The 18,411-nt window shown below is 35.6% G+C and overlaps 1 protein-coding gene across 1 annotated transcript; it reads right to left on the reverse strand.

The window, feature by feature from the left end:
• Positions 1-5,197: 5,197 nt before the first annotated feature.
• On the reverse strand, positions 5,198-17,711 carry LOC117618294 (receptor-like protein EIX2). Its single transcript, XM_034347886.1, has 3 exons — positions 17,075-17,711; positions 16,728-16,837; positions 5,198-7,000 (listed from the first exon to the last, which is right to left on the reverse strand). Exons 1-3 carry the CDS (start codon positions 17,709-17,711, stop codon positions 5,198-5,200), a joined length of 2,550 nt encoding a protein of 849 aa, XP_034203777.1.
• Between the last annotated feature and the right edge of the window lie 700 nt (positions 17,712-18,411).

Consider the following 18,411-nt stretch of genomic DNA (forward strand, 5'->3'; position numbering starts at 1 on the left):
TTGCACATCTTCTTCGATGTGACCCATTTTCCATTGTAGCACACGAGAATAACAATTGTCTCCATTTCTGACCATGACAAAACAACATTTCATTCACACAATAATATAACCACAATAAACATACAATAAGAATAGCAATATTACCACAATATAGCAGCAATATAGCAGCAATATAGAGGCACTATAATAGCAATATTCCAGCAATACGACTGTAAAATAAGAGGAACACAACCACTGTGCACTAGTAACACCTCAGAATCACACTATACAGATCGACTACATCAAATGGAAAATCCCAAGTTTCAAGATTCACATATCCAGACCAATCTAAATGGAATTGGTACAAACCCAGATGAATGAGCATGAATATTCAACAAAACCTAACCCAAAGACATTAAAGCCAAAACGAATTTAACACAAACCCAAACAATCAAACTATAACTCATTTCACATAATCCCACTGATATTAACAAAATAACCATGAACACTACCTTTTCGGGGCCGGCAATCCACTACAGCTTCAAGGTTGCAAGCAGCTATTCAGAAGACATTGCTAAAGGGAAGTGTTCGCGATTCCAAACAGAGAGCAACAGATCGAGTAGGGGAGAAAGAGATAACGAAGTTACACAGAGCAACAGATCGAATAGGGGAGAAAGAGATAACGAAGCTACAGAGATAAACGGCTGCGCTATGAGAAAGAGAGCAAAGACAGAGACAGAGAGTTGTGCTAGAGAGAGAGAGCCAAGATAGAGAGAGCCAAGACAGACCCAGAGAGCTGTCATAGACAGCTACCAAAGAGAAAGAGAGTTGTGCCAGAGAGAAAGAGCTGTGTGAGCTAAGAGAACAGAACAAATTTCTGAAATTGTGAAAAATCAGCAATAAGGGTACAATAATTTTATATTTATAGGTGATAGTTCCAAAATTTTTTAAAAAGGGTGGTATTTTCAGTTACAATTATAAAAATGGTGGCATTTTGGGCTATTTCCCTTTTTCTTATTGCTGCTCCCCTTTGTTTATTGTCGTTTTCTCCTCACTTTTTTGGACAAAGTCGTTGTTCCTTCTTCTGTTTCTTCTGTTCTTGTGTTGTGATTTTCATTTCCGGGCTGTTTCGTCTTTCAATAAGAAACGACAAAAGTCTTTGTGCTAAAATTTGCCCACTACATTATATTCTAATCACAAAGGTCTCAACGAGTTTAGGATTAATCGAACCTTGAAAAAAGGGAAAGTGAAAAAAAAAAATTCCCTTTCATTTCCATGTGCATGCAGCAGTGCACATAGACTAGAAGACAAAGAAAATGACCTAAGAAAGGGATGCCATTTAATTTAGCGATACAGTTCTTCTTTGGTCTAAACAATTGACCTCATGAATAAACCTCTCATCAGTTTTCTCCATCCTATTGATATTGATCATCATCACCCTCTACTTGTGCTCAGGCATCCTGCTAAAACTCCATTGTTGATGGGAATTGCTTGGCAAGTTCATTTCTTTGAGAGTATCACGCTTGCAATATCATTCAATTACTTGTATAATTTAAGCCCTATCATTTTTGCAATTTCTCTTGTTTTGTGTTATTTTCGTTTCGTGGGCTCGGAGTCTTGGACTCTGTTTGCTTGTTTTTGCTTGATTCTTCCAATTTTGGACTGTCTTGTTTCTCAGCCATATATTTGGGCTTTTTTTTTATTAAACTTTTCAGGACCAAAAATAAGAAAAAACAAAGTATGAATGGTGCAGATTTCCAACTTATTCATCTAAACTCTCCTCCAACCGTCTTTCAATGCAAAATTTATTTGTCCCTTTCTGTCTCCTTTGTTTAAAAAAATAAAAAAAATAAAACAAAACAAAAGGAAAAACAACTACCCATTATCTTTTTTAATTCTAAAATAAATTTAAATTTTTTAAAAAAAAAAGCCCCTCACAGGCGTTGAAGCGCGTGCAGAGAGACTAGTATATATATATCATTCGCGCCTCGTGCATATCATGTGCATTGACATTATAGTCTTTTCTTATTGAATTTCACCGGTAAGTTGGAATAACACTAACTTCCCCTTTAAATAAACCCGGAATTTTGGGCTGCATATCTCGAAGTTTGCCACAAAATCATGCCCCAAGGCTTGTGCTAACATTTTTCCAATCTATTAAGTGATATTGTACAACAACGTAAAAATAATAATACCTATACACGTGGTCCATACGTTTCCTTGACAAAATTACATGGATTATTTGTGACTTTTAGCCAACTCTTTATTTGTGACTTTTAACCAAAATTACATGTATTATAGCTACCCATGCTACAATATTATTTTGTTATTATTTATTTTTTTAATGACATTTCCTATTGAGAGGGGTTATAGCATACTAAACTCATATACACTATACGGATGCTAGTACTAGAAATGAGGACCTTTTCTAGAGGGAGTATTTGCTCCAAACCACTACATTAGTGGGTCTTTTGCAAACCCTGCTACGAATTAAGTTATACACTAATTGTAATTTCATGATGCAATTAAGTGGCTAGATGTTGACTTGACTTAAGTAATTAAATAAATTTGAGTTTTTAATTAGTTTGGATCACAGTATATTGATTGACTTGATAGACAAAAACAAGCTTCATGCTGAAGAGTATACAAATCAAATAATCATTTTTTCTTTTTTCAATAATTTCTAATTTTATATTGGAGAAATTTTTTTTAGGGTAAGCTAAGTGGAACTACTCGACTTTTGGCCCAATATTTCCTAATTTCCTTCCCAGGCAACTATTAATCTAGAATTGAGATGGTGATTTGCCTTCCAACGCACATCAAGCTCTTTCTCACTATTGTCTTGTAGTTGTTGACTCGACTTGACTTGACTTGACTTGAGATGGTTGGTAACTGTACCTTTCAGTGTCCACACAATCTTTTAAATTTGCCTCCCATCCAAGGTTGGGCACAAGCTACAATTATCTTCTTGCAAATATGGACCTTGACTTAACTGAAACATATGTCTACTAACCCAATATTATTATTGTACGTATATATTTATTGATACTTATATAGTAAAACATAAATCTCCCACCAATCACATATTAAAAATAAGATAAATTAATATTACATGTGGTGTTAAGATTACTCTAAAAAATTTCTCATATTATAATTTATAGTGATGATCACAAAATTCTTAAGTAGGAAGAGTATATTTAGTGCTGAATCTGATCGCTAAAGTTTTGGAGCAAGGAGTTCAAAGTGTCCTTCATTTTGTATTCAGCTTCACCTCTATTAGTGAGATGGTGCACAAGTTGGTCTGTAAAGATAATCTCCCTAGCCATCAAGGTAAAACTACATGTATTATTTGTGACTTTTAGCTAACTCTTTATGAATAGGGATGGAAACAGATTCCCAATGGGGAATATGGTCCCCAATGTTTGTGTAGATGGATAATCCTTGATGGGGACTAGGCAGAGGATGAGGATGATAAATTTTTGCAAGGATAGGGATGTGGGAGGAAAATCCGTCCGGTTGCCATCCTCAATTGACTTGACTTAATTGATCGGCATAAAGATAGATAAAATCTACAGTCCTAGCTTATTCATTGAATGTTATGCTAAAGAGTATCGAAATCAGAGGAGCAAAATCATCCTGGAGGATATGAGCTTTTCCATTGATTGGATACCATTCTCAGTTGGGCTTTAGTTTAAAGTTTTAAACGTCTCTGTCTAATTATGATAAATAAATTATTAGTTATTTGATAAGAAAATGTTTAAGTTTGACAAGATTTTGCATAATGCTGCAATCTATGGAAAAGAAAAGAAACAAAGTTAATTGGCTTTCTGTAAATCTTATGATCTAAAATACTCTGCAGAAATGTTTGGAGAAGTCCCAATCAAGTTCTTACAAACAAGATAAACAACAAGTCAGTTACCAAGGAAAATTCCCACTACATAATTCCTTATTACAAAAAAGACACAAATCTTTATAATGGAGTTCAGCAATATTAATCCAATATATACTTGAAAACTTCCGCAGATATATAATTGCTTCCATGGCAACGGTGCACTCGTCAAGTCAAGTGAAGCATGGATGTCGCCTCAGAGCTAAAAGTAAACAAACACCTGTAAGTTTCGAAAATATAGTTAATTATAAAAACCAAATTAAACAAAAAGAAGAGTTCATGTACTTACATCTTATCAATTAAGCATATCCTTGAGTTGCCGCTTGATCAAAGCTACTCTCACATAAAGCCAATCATTTAAACCATTCAGGAACTTGAAGTATTCGTATCGCCATGACCTCTTGAATATCAAAGTGAAGCAAACTCCCCAAAATCCTGCAACAAACCCAAGCGCCATACTGATGTAAAATCCCAATGTTATAAGCTCATATGTATCCTCTGTATTGCTATACTCAGAGGGATCAGCACACATCTTTAGAAGTGGAGCTCCACAGAGTTGAGGATTTTCAGCATAAACAGAGCAATCAAAGCTTTGGAGCTGAGTCCCAATTGGAATTTGGCCTGACAAGTTGTTATATGACAAGTCCAAGACAGCGAGACGATCTATTCGAGCAAGGCTCGTTGGAATTCTTCCACTTATCCGGTTTCTGGATAAATCAAGAGAATCCAGTGACTGCAAGTTTCCGATCTCTAGATTTATTTGACCTGTTAACTGGTTTCTCGAAAGGTTTAAAGAAACCAATTCCACAAGATGAGTGATTTCACTTGGAATCTCCCCTGTTAATCTATTGCTTGACAGATCAATTCTTTTCACTAGCCCCAAAATACTTTTGTATGTGGACATTCTTCCTTTCCATATGAAAGTTGCATCATCCTCATAACTATTACCAGGAAATACCATCTTATCATTTTCTTTCCTATAATAATGTGTGCTGGTTAGACTTGAATTTCCTTTCTGAGACAGAGCAGTCAAATTGTTGAGGCATTTTGGTATGCTTCCAGAGATGTTGTTCATAGAGAAATCCAAAATTTGAATGTGTACTAGATGACATAATTGTGGGGGCATGCTTCCATTGAAGTTATTAAAGGAAAGCATCAAGATAACCAAATTCTTGAAGCTGACCCCTAACCATGTAGGTATTGGTCCTGATAATTTATTATTTCCTAGATCAATAACTTCTAAACTTGTGCAATTCTTCAAGGATGATGGCAATTCTCCAGCAAAACTGTTGTTTCTTAATTTCAGTGTTTCGATTTTAAACAAAGAGCCTATTGTCGTCGGAATTTTTCCAGAAAAAGCATACTCAAATCAAGCATGACTAGATTCTCCAACTTGTTCCAACAATCAGGAAGTTCTCCAGAAACACTGTTGCTTGAGAGATTTAGAAACGTTAAACTCGTTGCACTTGCACACAAGAAAGAAAGCGATCCTGAAATGTTATTATTGGAGAGATCCAAATATGAGGCTTGTAATAGAGTTGAGGGAATTGGACCTTGTATTTGGTTCGAACTCAAATATACTTCTGGGAAGATTGCAAAATTCACGGTCAAATTTGCAAAAATTCCTCTGATTTGGTTGTTGGAGAGATTAATAAATATCGAGTTACAGAACATACTCCAGAACCAGCTTGGAAGGATATCAGAAATCTCAGCATCCGAAATATCAAGGGCCAAACAATCATTCTGTGTTTGAAGCCATTTTGGGAAATGTGGACCCATCTTGCAAGATGACAAAAATATGGTATCCAATTGGAAAGGAGGAACCCAATCAGCAGGGAAGTTTAAAACAAGTGAGTTAGAGGATAAATCCAAAGAACTTAATTTGTGGAGATGGGAGAAATGGGTTTCTGGTACCACCCCTTCCAAAGAGTTCATGCCAAAATCGATGTGTTCCAGTTGAGACATTTGCCCAATACTTTCAGGTATTCTTCCGGTCAATTGATTATTATTCACAGACAAGAATTGCAAAGATGAAAAAGTTGTAAGATTAGTTAATGAGCCAGCAAGATCATTGTGAGAGAGATCCAAAGTCTCTAATGAATTTTGAGCACATGTGGGCAAAAGCTGAACAAACTTGGATAATTGTCCACTCAGACGATTTCCTGGAATCTCTAGGAATTGCAAACTACATAGCCTAGCAAACGAATTCGGGTTTCCTCCTTCAATCTGGTTATCAGAGAGAACCAGATTTGCAAGAGAGCTCATGTTTCCAATGACATCAGGAATTAAACCGGTTAGATTGTTTTTAGAGAGGTTAAGGTCAACAAGGCTTGCAGTAGTGTAGTTGGACAACCAAAGAAAAATTGAAGAAGTGAGATGGTTGTCTCTGAGATTAAGATGTGTAAGAGATGTGGAAGAATTTATGTTAGAAAAAGATGTGGAATGAATTCTAGGAGGAGGAGGAGGAAGACTGCAGTCACTTAGATCCAAGTGTCTTAGTTTAGGGAGCTTATTAACTGCTTCCGGCCAATCGAAAATATTACTGAGATTGACTTGGCTTAGGTCCAAATCGGTTAAAGAAGAAAGACCAGTGAGCCAATTAATATTTTCTACATTAAACTGATTACCGCCGAGGTGGAGATATTGCAATTGCGTGAGGTTTCCAATCTGACTTGGAATTTGACCACCAAAATTACAGGAAGAGAGATCTAGATACCTTAGATTAGTTAGAGAACCAACAGAATCTGGAATTTGGCTCCCATTGAAATCAATTTCTCCAAGGTCCAAATGTTGTAAATGTTGCAACTCAATCAGTTTAGGACTAATCATCTTACCTTTTGAAAGATAATCTTCAAGATCAAGTTGAATAACATGGCCAGTATGGTTGTTACAAGAGACTCCAATCCATCTGCAACAATCTTGTTTATGGGATTCCGAACTCCATGAAGAGAGGCTGTTGTACTCATCCACCAGGCCACGTTTGAATGCAAGGAGTGCTTGCCTTTCCCTCTCTACGCAAGTCCCGGTCGCATTAGCATCCTTGTCGCTGCGGCCAACTTCTCCTCCTTTGACATTTTGTAGCAATAAAAGTAGCGCAAATGCAAGAAAGAGTTTCAAGCACCTCCCGTGACCCTGCATATGTTAATATATTCAAAAGCAAGATCAACTCGATCCAATGAAGAGGCACAACTGTTTAGGGTTTATATAATGTCAAAGATGGAGCACAAGCACATATGCAAACACTGCAAGTATATTGATATATGGTTTGTCTCCGTGCTTCTCCATATACGAGCTTGCATAAAATATATATATAGGGGTAAAAAAGAAAGTCTTTAATGACTTGAACTGACTTGATTTGTATTCCAGAATGCAGGTCTTGACTGGACTTAAATTGACTTGAGATGGTAATTAACGTGCCTCCCATGTCTACTCAATTATTTATTTTGCTTGCCTATCGGTGGAACACGCCAACTAGTGTAGTAGACCAATCCTTGTACAATTCTCTTATCGTATACACTTCTAAAAATTCTACATAATCATATATATACCTCGAATAAAACTTACAGAAATTCTCAAACTCTCATAGTTTAGCATAAAAGTTGATTCATCGGGTTGGTAGAACTCAATGATCATATATAATATTTGTGGAAACTTGTTTTACAAAATGTTCAATGCACTGATGGTTTTGAACAATATTATGCATAAATAATTTGTGAGAATAAATTTATTATAAAAAAAAATTATCAATAGAAGAGGACTATATATATTTATATTTTCTCTTTTTTATTCCTTAATAATAATATGCATAGGGGATGAGAGGGGGCAGTCCGAAGTGTAGGTCTTCTCTCCTAACTTTTGTGAGGATAACTGTGTATTTAATTTAAAAAGAAAAAGAACGAAGCTAGACTCTTATTCATATTGGTCTATGGAAAGATAAAAAGAGAAGAAAAATTTGTCAAATGTGGACAAGTAGACAAGCACTGTGCTTAATTATTCTTTATCAAATGTGAGTTCGTCTTTTCCAGTTCGTCTCAAACACGCTACAAAGAAAAGTAGACTTTCAAGTCAAAATAACAAGAGAGCCACATATTTATACTCGAAACAAGACCACATCCATGATCTGGGTCTGCTAGTAATTGAATGAATCATGCATGGAATTATAAATTTGGAAGACAGAATATTGATTGAATTATATATGCATAAAGTTAATTTGGTAAAAGCTAGAATTCAATTCAATAAAGGAAGCCTTTGTTTTCCTTCAGGTCTGAAAATGAATTTCAATGAAGTGGGGAACTTCATTAGGTAAGACTTGTGGAAATTTGGTTTTGGAAGCATGAATTAATGTGAGTGGCTCCACAAAAGACTTTACCTTCTTAGATGTTGCACATCTTGAGAATCCCCAGTTCCACACGAAAATCCGTCATAGTTTGAACCTATTGGGGTTTAATAATAGACCTGACCGTAGATCATGGGAAATTATTGATTGACTTGACTTAAGGTGCCTTCCGGTGTCCACTATCATGAAACATAATTTAGTTAAAAACACACAAAAGTTATTTTAAGAGCTCTCTATAAAATTTGAACTCCGATCATACTTCCTAGTTTAGGGAGTCATAAATACTATAGTTGTTTTTTAATTCAATATGATTGTTCCATCTCTATTAAAAATAGAGTGCTGCTATTTTCACCTCTTGTCTTATTTCCCCATCCACCTTATGTTCTAAAATAATTTTACCAAAATCACATTTTTCAAAAGTGACTTATCTTTTTGAAGTGGGATGTTGTTGGTATGCTAAAAACAAGAGCATGTATTCATTGTTGGCACATCCTTTCAACTTGAGATCGGACTCTTTCCTATTTAAATGATTTTATAACCTTGTAACTTGTTTGACAAATTCACACAAACAAAAGACCAAAACAGAGATACATCTGCTACTGCTAGAAATTAAGTTGGCCACTAATTTCCAAGATGCAAGTGATCAGAAATTGACTTGAGACTTGAGTAGTTGACCAAATTTTGTAAGTCTTAACCATATAATCTCATTTTTCTTCTTTTTTTTTAATTTTCAATATATGAAGTTCATTGATTTTGGAATTAATGGACAAGAAAGACTTGTGGAAATTTTGGGCTTGTGGGCCAGGCTTAGGGTCTCTGGCATAACTTTTGGAAATAGAACTTTAATGGTCCGGCGAGCCCTACATTAATGCATTCACATTGTTGGTCTGGTAAGTGCGCTTTGAATTGAATTTCATCACACTGCATTAATGAGATCGATGTATATATTTATGGCTTTTGCTTGGTTGATTAAAAATAACACTATAGCTGGAATTAATACATCAATGGGAGAAGTCCGAATCAATTGTTCTTACAAGTAATTAAAAATAATACAAAATCATATTTATTCCTACTAAGTGCTCCAAATTAACTCATAATCTTCTGTATATATTTGTACATATCTGCAATCTTCAGAACTTCAATTGAAAGTAAACAAATTAAGTTTCAAGAAATAGGTCCGACAGTGCACATTGGATGCAGTCCTCATTCTTCCTCTTATCAATTGAGGTCCACCAAGCCAACTGTGTGGGCAGTTAAGAAAACCTTGAAGCCACCATATTTGAGATATTTTCAACATGTCATTGAATGGAAATGGAAAGTCTTTGCAAATACCACCCACTAAACTTTCGTTTCCACCTACAATGAAACTTTTGGCATTCAATTTATGCTGATTTCACTCCGCATGGATTCAAAAAAAATTTAATTAATTTTTCTTTTATTGCAGCATACATATTGTATGGAAAATGTATTAAAGCAGTTGCGGGGTATGGTTATTATGGTACTAATAAATGTGGTTGTCTTTCGTTGTGCTTATGGTTTTGGTTCTTATCTTTCACATGGTGCAGCCCACCACAAAGAGGCATGCCTCACATCTGCTCTCATCCTGACGAGTATCGAAATCAAAATAGAAAATCCCATGTACATGTTGAGAAAATTATAGTACACAACTCTAATATAGACTTGTTAGAGGCAAAATAAGTAAACAAGTTACTTGTATTAGACTCATAAAATTTTACAACAAGACAACTCTCAAAAGAAAGACCAACTCTTACAAGCACTCTTTCTTACTTTCTAGAGACAAACTCTAGAACACTCACACTCGTCACAAGGATTGCTTGTTGGAAGTTGAATGAAATTTAAGGACATTTCTCCCACAATGGTAGAAAGAAGATAGAGTGAGGTCTTTATAAGTGTGGAAGTCCCACACTTAGTAAATGGAAGTTGGACCAAGTGGAAGCCAATTGAGCTTCAAAAATCAATTTGGGCATTGAATATTATATAAATAATATATAAAAATAAGTGTGGGAAATGGCAATGGCATTAGCATTCTACGAAAATAAAGGTTTCAAAACTTAGTTATAAGTTATAAGTTGACTATCTAGTTTCTGAATTATGATTTTATTTTTCTCTTATGGTTATGGATGAAGTTCAATAGCTTCCATAAAAAATGAAGAACCGAACAAACGACCTCAAGTGCAATTATAAATACTTTTAAATACTTAAACTACAAATACTAGTACTTGCCTCTGAACAATCATCAAGAAAAATGAAATTGGATTAACATAACTTTTTTTTTTTTGGAAGGAAAGATTAAGATTAAGATTACTTTGATTATTGTACTCCATATGAAAATGCTTACTAACATGTTTAAGAGGTTTCTCACCTAGACACTATGTAAAGAATAAAGGGCCACTCGAGTTTTAGTCCATAACATGCAAAGGCTCCCCAGTCCAACTCGACTCAAGAGATATCAAGCCTAAGGCCCAACTCCATATGATTTAAAATTGAGTGTTGCTACTCACACACCCAAGGATTTGGTCATCACAGACTTCACCCGCCACCTATGTCGATCTCTCGGCAGCCCTACAATAAGAATATAAGTGTCAAACTGGCCGTGCCGGGCAAGCCCATCCTATTTAAACTCGTGCTTTTAACGTTTTTGTGCCGTGCCGGGCTAGCCTATTTAATTTATTGGGTCGTGTAACATCCCACATCAACCAACGAAGATGGGGTGATGTGTCTTATATGTACATACTCGCATCGATCTAGCACGAGGCTTTTTGGGAGCTCACTAGCTTCGGAGTCATGGAAACTCCGAAGTTAAGTGAGTTGGGGCTAGAGCAATCCCAGGATGGGTGACCCATTGGGAAGTTGCTCGTGAGCTCCCAGAAACAAAGCCATGAGGGTAGAGAGGGAGGCTCAAAGCTGACAATATCGTGCTACGACGGAGCCGATCCCAAGATGTGACAATTTGGTATCAGAGCACTCTGCCGTGTGGTGCGAGTGTGCCGACGAGGACGTCGGGCCCCTAAGAGGGGTGGATTGTAACATCCCACATCGACCAACGAAAATGGGGTGATCTGCCTTATATGTACATGCCCGCCTCCATCTAACACGAGGCCTTTTGGGAACTCACTGGCTTTGGAGTCATGGAAACTCCGAAGTTAAATGAGTTGGGTTAGAGAAATCCCAAGATGGGTGACCCGTTGGAAAGTTGCTTGTGAGTTCCTATAAACAAAACCGTGAAGGCAGAGAAGGGGGCCCAAAGCGAACAATATCGTGCTACGGCGGAGCCGATCCCGGGATGTGACAGGTCGTGCCATGCCCGCCCATTTAGTAGAATCATTGATCCCGGCCCAACCCAAAGCCCATGTCCACATTGAAATGGGTCGGGCCAGGCTCGTGCTCGTGCTCGTGCCATACTCAAGCCCAAGAACCAACCTATTTAATTTGATTTTTTTTTCATTTGGTTTTTTTTCCCACTAGATAATTCGAATTATAAACATTAAAAATATAATTAGAGGCAAAATATGATGAACTATTTGAAAACTTTAATCAATCAAACATCCAAACAATATGAAAGGGCGGAGGGTCCAACTCCACAAAGTCCACTCCAACTTATCATCTTTAAACAACTTATTATTTTATATGTGAAGAAATGTCTTGCTTTGATTATAAGAGAAGCATATATGGCATATGTACTGATTAGATATCAAGTCCAATGTTGTTCAATTAATTTGTAGTTGATATGTTTAATTAATTAAGGACCCAAGTAATTTCCCTAAAATGAAAGACATCGAAGATATGTTTATGATTATTTATAAAAAATAAAAAATAAAACATATAAACAATGACATTAGATGTCAAATTATTGCATTTTGATTTTTGAGAAAGAAAAAAATGTTAAGTGAGCCGGGCTTGGGCTGTGCTTGAAGCAGGCTCGGACCAAGCCCAGTCAATTGGACCTCATTTTTTGATCCTGTCCCAGCCCTAGTTTTCGTGCCCTGTCGAGCACGGCCCATTAATATTCGTGCTCGTGCCGTGCTGTGCCTCATTTAAACGGGCTAAGCTCATGCCATGCTAGGCCGACCCGTCATGTTTGACACCTCTAAATAAGAATATATCGGCAATCAACACACTAAGCTGATGCACAAGCCCTTTAAATCACAAAACCCATCTTTTGTGTCTTTAAAATTCTAAAACTAGTGTATGCATACGTAACACGTTTGACCACGATGTTGGAGGCTAGACTACTTTCTGATAACCAAATGTACTTTTGGTGGTGTTTATGGAAAAAAGAAAAAATATTTTCAAAATATATTTAACTCTAGACATGTAACTATTGAATATTTAAGTGTTTTGTATACTTGTATTTTCTATTCTAGCCCCCCAACTTTACAATTCCCACTTGATCATTGGACTGTCTTCAGGTTTTTTTGTTTGTATATATATTTTGATTCAAAATTGGCTAGTGTAAAGTGGTATTTCAAATCATCATTAAAGTCCCTCTAACCTATAAAAAAAAAAAAATTACCAAAGACCACATATATTTTTCAAAACCTCCAAAATATCTATTTGAGTGAGCCCTGTGAAGCTTTAGGTGAGACACTCAACACACGCTTAATTTGGATATACAGGGGGGGCATGGCAGGGTTCAAGGTCTAAAATATCGATGGTATCAGAAATATCGGTAGTCCAAAAACACGAAAATTTCAATGGAAATATCAGGATATTATCGATATTGATAAAAATTGAATAAAAACCACGAAATTTGTAAGAAAAACTTGGAAATTTTTATTGAAACTTTGGAGGATGTTTATTTAGTCAATTATCTATTCGTTTATCACAAAAAATTGGAAGGAAATGCATTGCATGATGGGTTAGCTGATTTAAATTGATTATATAGCAAGCTAACAAATACTGTGAACGTAGAAAATATGTAGTAATTAGGAAAAGAAGATTAAACACACCATAATCATTTATATATAATGATTTACTACAATATTTTACACTTTATACATTGCATGGTAAGATACATGAATGACTTAATTAGTACCACACACAGTTCTTATGAGGTTCAAATTTTTCACTATCTTCATCATCTTTATGTATAGAATAAGTGTATTGTGAAGAGTAATCATCAACTGATAAACCCCCAAAATAGTTTTGCATGTAATTGTTCAAACCAAAACAATATAAATATACATTTTTAGCATATTATCACAAAAACATAAGCAACATGGTGGTTAAGGTGTTAGAGGAGTGAAATGACAAGAGTTTGAATCTCCTTGTGTGTGTCCTTATGTGTGTGCTATGTGTGGCAAGAGTTTGAATCTCCTTGTGTGTGTCCACATATCGTATAAATATCGATAATATCGGAAAATATCAATATCAATAATTTCGCTTACACTTCAGCAATATTTTGTCAAAATATCGCTATAATATCACTATTGTATATTGTATCAAAAATATCGATGTAATGGAAAAAATGAAAGGAAAAAAAAAAAATATACAAAGCACACACACAAAGGGGATTCAAACCCTTGCCATTTCACTCCTCTAACACCTTAACAACCATGTTGCTTATGTTTTTATGATAATATGCTAAAATATGTACATTTATATTGTTTGTTTTGAACAATTACATACAAAACTATTTTAGGGGTTTATCATTTGATGACTACTCTTCACAATATACTTACTCTACACATAGAGGTGATGAAGATAGTGAAAAATTTGAACCTCATAAAAACTCTATGTGGTATTAAGTCAATCATGTATCTTACTATGTAATGTATAAAGTGTAATTATATATAAATGATTATGGTGTGTTTAATTTTCTTTCATTAATTACTACAAATTTTTTACACTCACAGTGTTTGTCAGCTCGCTATATAATCAACTTAAATCAGTTAACCTATCATGCAATGCATTTCCTTCCAATTTTTTGTGATAAACGAATAGATAATTGACTGAATAAACATTCTCCAAAGTTTCAATAAAATTTTCTAAGTTTTTCTTACAATTTCTGTGGTTTTTATTCAATTTTTATCGATATCGATAATATCTCGATATTTCCATTGAAATTTCCGTGTTTTTGGACTACCAATATTTCCAATATCATCGATATTTTAGACCTTGATAGAAACCGACTGTAAGTTTTTATTGGATGGACTCTGCGGAAAAGTTAGCAACGGTGCCTGGATTCCTAGAAATTTGAATCGTGCGGCTCATGTAGAGGCAAAGATTGGTTTGGGAGTGGCGGAGCTGCAAAGCTGGGCTAATCAGCTGCCACCCTCCCTAGTTCACGTTCTGGAGTCGGATGGGCTTTCGTGCCCACCTTCCTAATTGTACCTGTTTGGTCGGGAAGATTCTTTTTGCGAAACGTATGTTGGGATGTATTAGCTAGAATTTTCCTGAATTTGTTTTCTAATTTAGTTTGCTTCTCCATGTAATATGTTCCTCAGGTTTTGGGGTTTTTAATGCATTTCTCTGACAACGACCCAAAAATAAATATTAAAAAAGCACACGCTCAGGTGCAAACAAGTCATGATGAAAGATAATGTTAAAGTGCATTTCCCAGACTAGCGATCCTTCATTTCTGGGACTGAACTCAAATTCCATTGGTTTATTCATAAGAGCAATACAGCAAAAGGCAATTCAACGTCTACATTGTGAAAATATATATATATATATATTCTTGAATAAGAGAAAAACCATGAGGTGCATCAGAACATCATACCAAATATTTCATGGTAGAAGTTCCAATTACAAATAGTGGTACAACTTATTTACTAAAGATGGTTCATATTTCAAAGAGACCCTTTATCATCACTCAAATACTTGAAAGCTAGTACAAAAATAGGAGCAGTCCCTCGTCTCAGGCATCTTCAATTAAAGGGAAGCATGTCATCTCAAAGGTGTCTGCCTGCGCTAAAACGAAGGTAAACAACTCATAAGATTGAAAAATATAAATCACATAAAATGACCATGACTATGAGCCTAATGAGGATAGATAACAAGTGAACAAAATAAAGCATGTTCCTTTTATATAGCAAAAGGAGAGAAAATTTATGTTTCCTTAGTTTTGAAGAGCAACAAAGTCATTTAGTGTCTTGATTCTGTAAAATCTGCATGCATATTCGGGTCAAGAACAACTAACTCGTGTATCATTGAATTTCAAAATAGTATATGATAAAGATAGAAGTAATTACCATTTATCTATTAAGCACCTTTTGACTGATGATTGCTACCTTCACGTGCAGCCAATCGTTCAAAAAGGTTAAGAAATTGAAGTATGTGTATCTGCATGACCTGTTGAGCAGAAGAGTGCCACAAACACCCCAAAATCCAACAGCAAACCCAAGCCCCATACTGATGTAATATCCTTGCGTTATGAGCCCATCCTGGCCGTCTTGGTTCACCAACACAGGTTGTCCTGGACCTTTTTCCTCCTCAGGGCATGTCTTTGGGAGTGGTGCTCCACAAAGCAGACGATTTCCACCATAAGCATATTAAAAGCTTTGGAGCTGAGTGCCTATTGGAATTTTTCCAAACAAGTTGTTTTCTGACAAGTCCAACTTAGCAAGACGAGCTATCCAAGAAAGACTTGTTGGAATTCTGCCATTTATCTGGTTTCTTGATAAATCAAGAAACTCTAACTCCTGCAAATTTCCAATCCTTGAAGGTATTTGACCTATTAATTGGTTTCTCGACAGGTTTAAAGAAATCAAACCAACAAGATAACTGATTTCAGTAGGAATCTCCCCAATCAACTTATGGCTTGAGAGATCAATACTCTTTAGAAGTCCTAGATTACTTTTAAATTCAGCTCTGAATCCTTTCCATGTTAAAGATGCTTCATCATCATAATGCCCTGAAATGTATCCTCCTAGATGATCATCTAAAAAGGAATGTTGGATAGTTTGACTTGAACTTCCTTTTTGGGTCAAAGCAGTCAAATTGTTGAGACATTTGGGTATAGTTCCAGAGATATTGTTCATTGACAAATCCAAAAGTTGAATATGAGTGAGATGGCATAATTGTGGTGGGATGCTTCCATAGAAGTTATTAGAATGAAGGATAAGGATAGTCAAATTTGGGAGACTTGCCCCTAACCATTCAGGTATTGATCCCGATAATTTATTTTCCCCAAGATTAAAAAAGTGTCAAGTTTCTGCAATTCTTGAACTGTGAAGGCAACTCTCCCACAAATCCATTGTTATTTAGTCTTAGTGTCTCAATTTTAAACAAGTACCCCATGGTGGTAGGAATTTTTCCAGATAAAGAGTTATTGCTCAAATCAAGAAAGACTAATTCTTTTAAATGGATCCAGCAATCCGGAAGTTCTCCAAATATATGGTTGCTTGAGATATCAAGAAAAGTTAAACTACTATCCTTGGTTGTGCACAAAAAAGAAGCTGCTGCCACTGAAAATTTATTATGAGAGAGATCTAGATCTAATAATAAGTAAATTTCTGATAACATTGAAGGGATTGGACCCTCCAATTGGTTCCAACTCACATTTAGCTGAGGTGGAAACGGCGATTTCCAATTCCCAAGTGTTCCTCTAATTTGATTCTGAGAGATATCCATAGAGTATAATCCATGTGAAAGCCAACTGGGAAGGGTATCTGTAATTCCATTATCAGAAATATCAAGAAATAAAACCTTTTTCTGAGTTTGAAGCCATTTTGGGAAAGACGGCCCCATCTTACAAGACCTCAACATTATCGATTCCAACTAGAAGGGAGGAACCCAATCAAAACTGAAGTTTAAAACTAGTGAGTTAGGGGATAAAGACAAATCCGTTAAGTTGAAGAGTTTCGAGAAATGGATTTCTGAAATCACTCTTTCCAAAGAATTCCTACCAAAATCAATAACCTCCAACTTGGACATCTGTCCAATATTTTCAGGTATTCTTCCACTTAATTTATTGCCCTTGAGCAACAAGTATTTCAAGGATAAAAAGTTCGTGAGATCAGGCACTGAACCCATAAAGCCATGATTCATAGAGATATCCAAAATCTCTAATGTGTTTTGAGCGCATTTAGACAATATGTGAATAAAGTCTGAAAATTGTCCACTAAGGCTATTACCATCAAGGTGCAACTCTCGCAACCTACATAACTTGGCAAACGAATTTGGGATCCCTCCTTTAAGTCTGCTTCCAGAGAGAGTAAGATATGCAAGAGAGCTCATGTTTCCGAAATAATCAGGAATTGAGGAACCATTGAAATTATTGAAACCTAGGTTCAAATACTCCAATTGATGCAACTCAAAGAGTTTAGGACTAATCGTACCTTGCAAAGATTCATATCCAAGATCAAGCTTAACAACATGGCCAGTGTGGTTGCTGCAGTAGACTCCAGCCCATTGGCAACAGTCTTTGTTTTGCACTTCTCTTCCCCATGAAAGGAGGCGATTGTCGTCATCCACGAGGCCTTGTTTGAATGCAAGGAGGGCTTGCATTTCCCTCTCACTGCATCCTATGCAAGGATTGTTCATGTGTAGTAAAAGCACCACAAGAAATGCATAGAAGATTTTAAAGCAGTATATTTGCTTCTCATGATCAACGTTAGTTAGAGTCATGATCAAGACGAAGAAGCACAACTATTTAGGACAAAGATAAAGCAAAGCCAAATAAAGCATGCATGGAAATCTGGTGAAGTATCTTTGCTTGTCTAATATCCCAAGATACAAGCATTAATTATTTATAGTGGTTACCATAGCCTAAACTCATGAATGACAAAGTGCGTTTCTTTAATTCTTGAGATATTTAGTCATGTAATTATTTTTAGCATTAATACTATAGATAAATTCTATACCATTTAATTTCCAAAAAAAAACCCAAAAAAAAAAAAAAAAAACCCAAAAAATGAACAGCCACCCTTATTGAATTTAATTTTGATTATTAAATTACTTTGATGCCCTATTAATTGTTTTGGGCTTTTTTTTTATGAGGTTTTGGGTTTGGGTTTGTTTTAAGAAATCAATTGCAATTTTTTAATTTAAAAGAAGTTAAAAGCCTTTTTGTTATGTTGTAAATTGGCTTTGGGTGTGTTTATTTCATATATGGTTTTTGGCTTAATTTCACAAAACGTCCCTAAGATTTACGAAACTATCAAATTGCATCCTTAATTTTTTTTTTGTCACTCGTGATCCTCAAGATTAGTATGTGCGATCACAAATGGTCCCTGCCGTTAGG

Source organism: Prunus dulcis, chromosome 2, assembly GCF_902201215.1.
Source record: "Prunus dulcis chromosome 2, ALMONDv2, whole genome shotgun sequence".
Taxonomy (NCBI): domain Eukaryota; kingdom Viridiplantae; phylum Streptophyta; class Magnoliopsida; order Rosales; family Rosaceae; genus Prunus; species Prunus dulcis.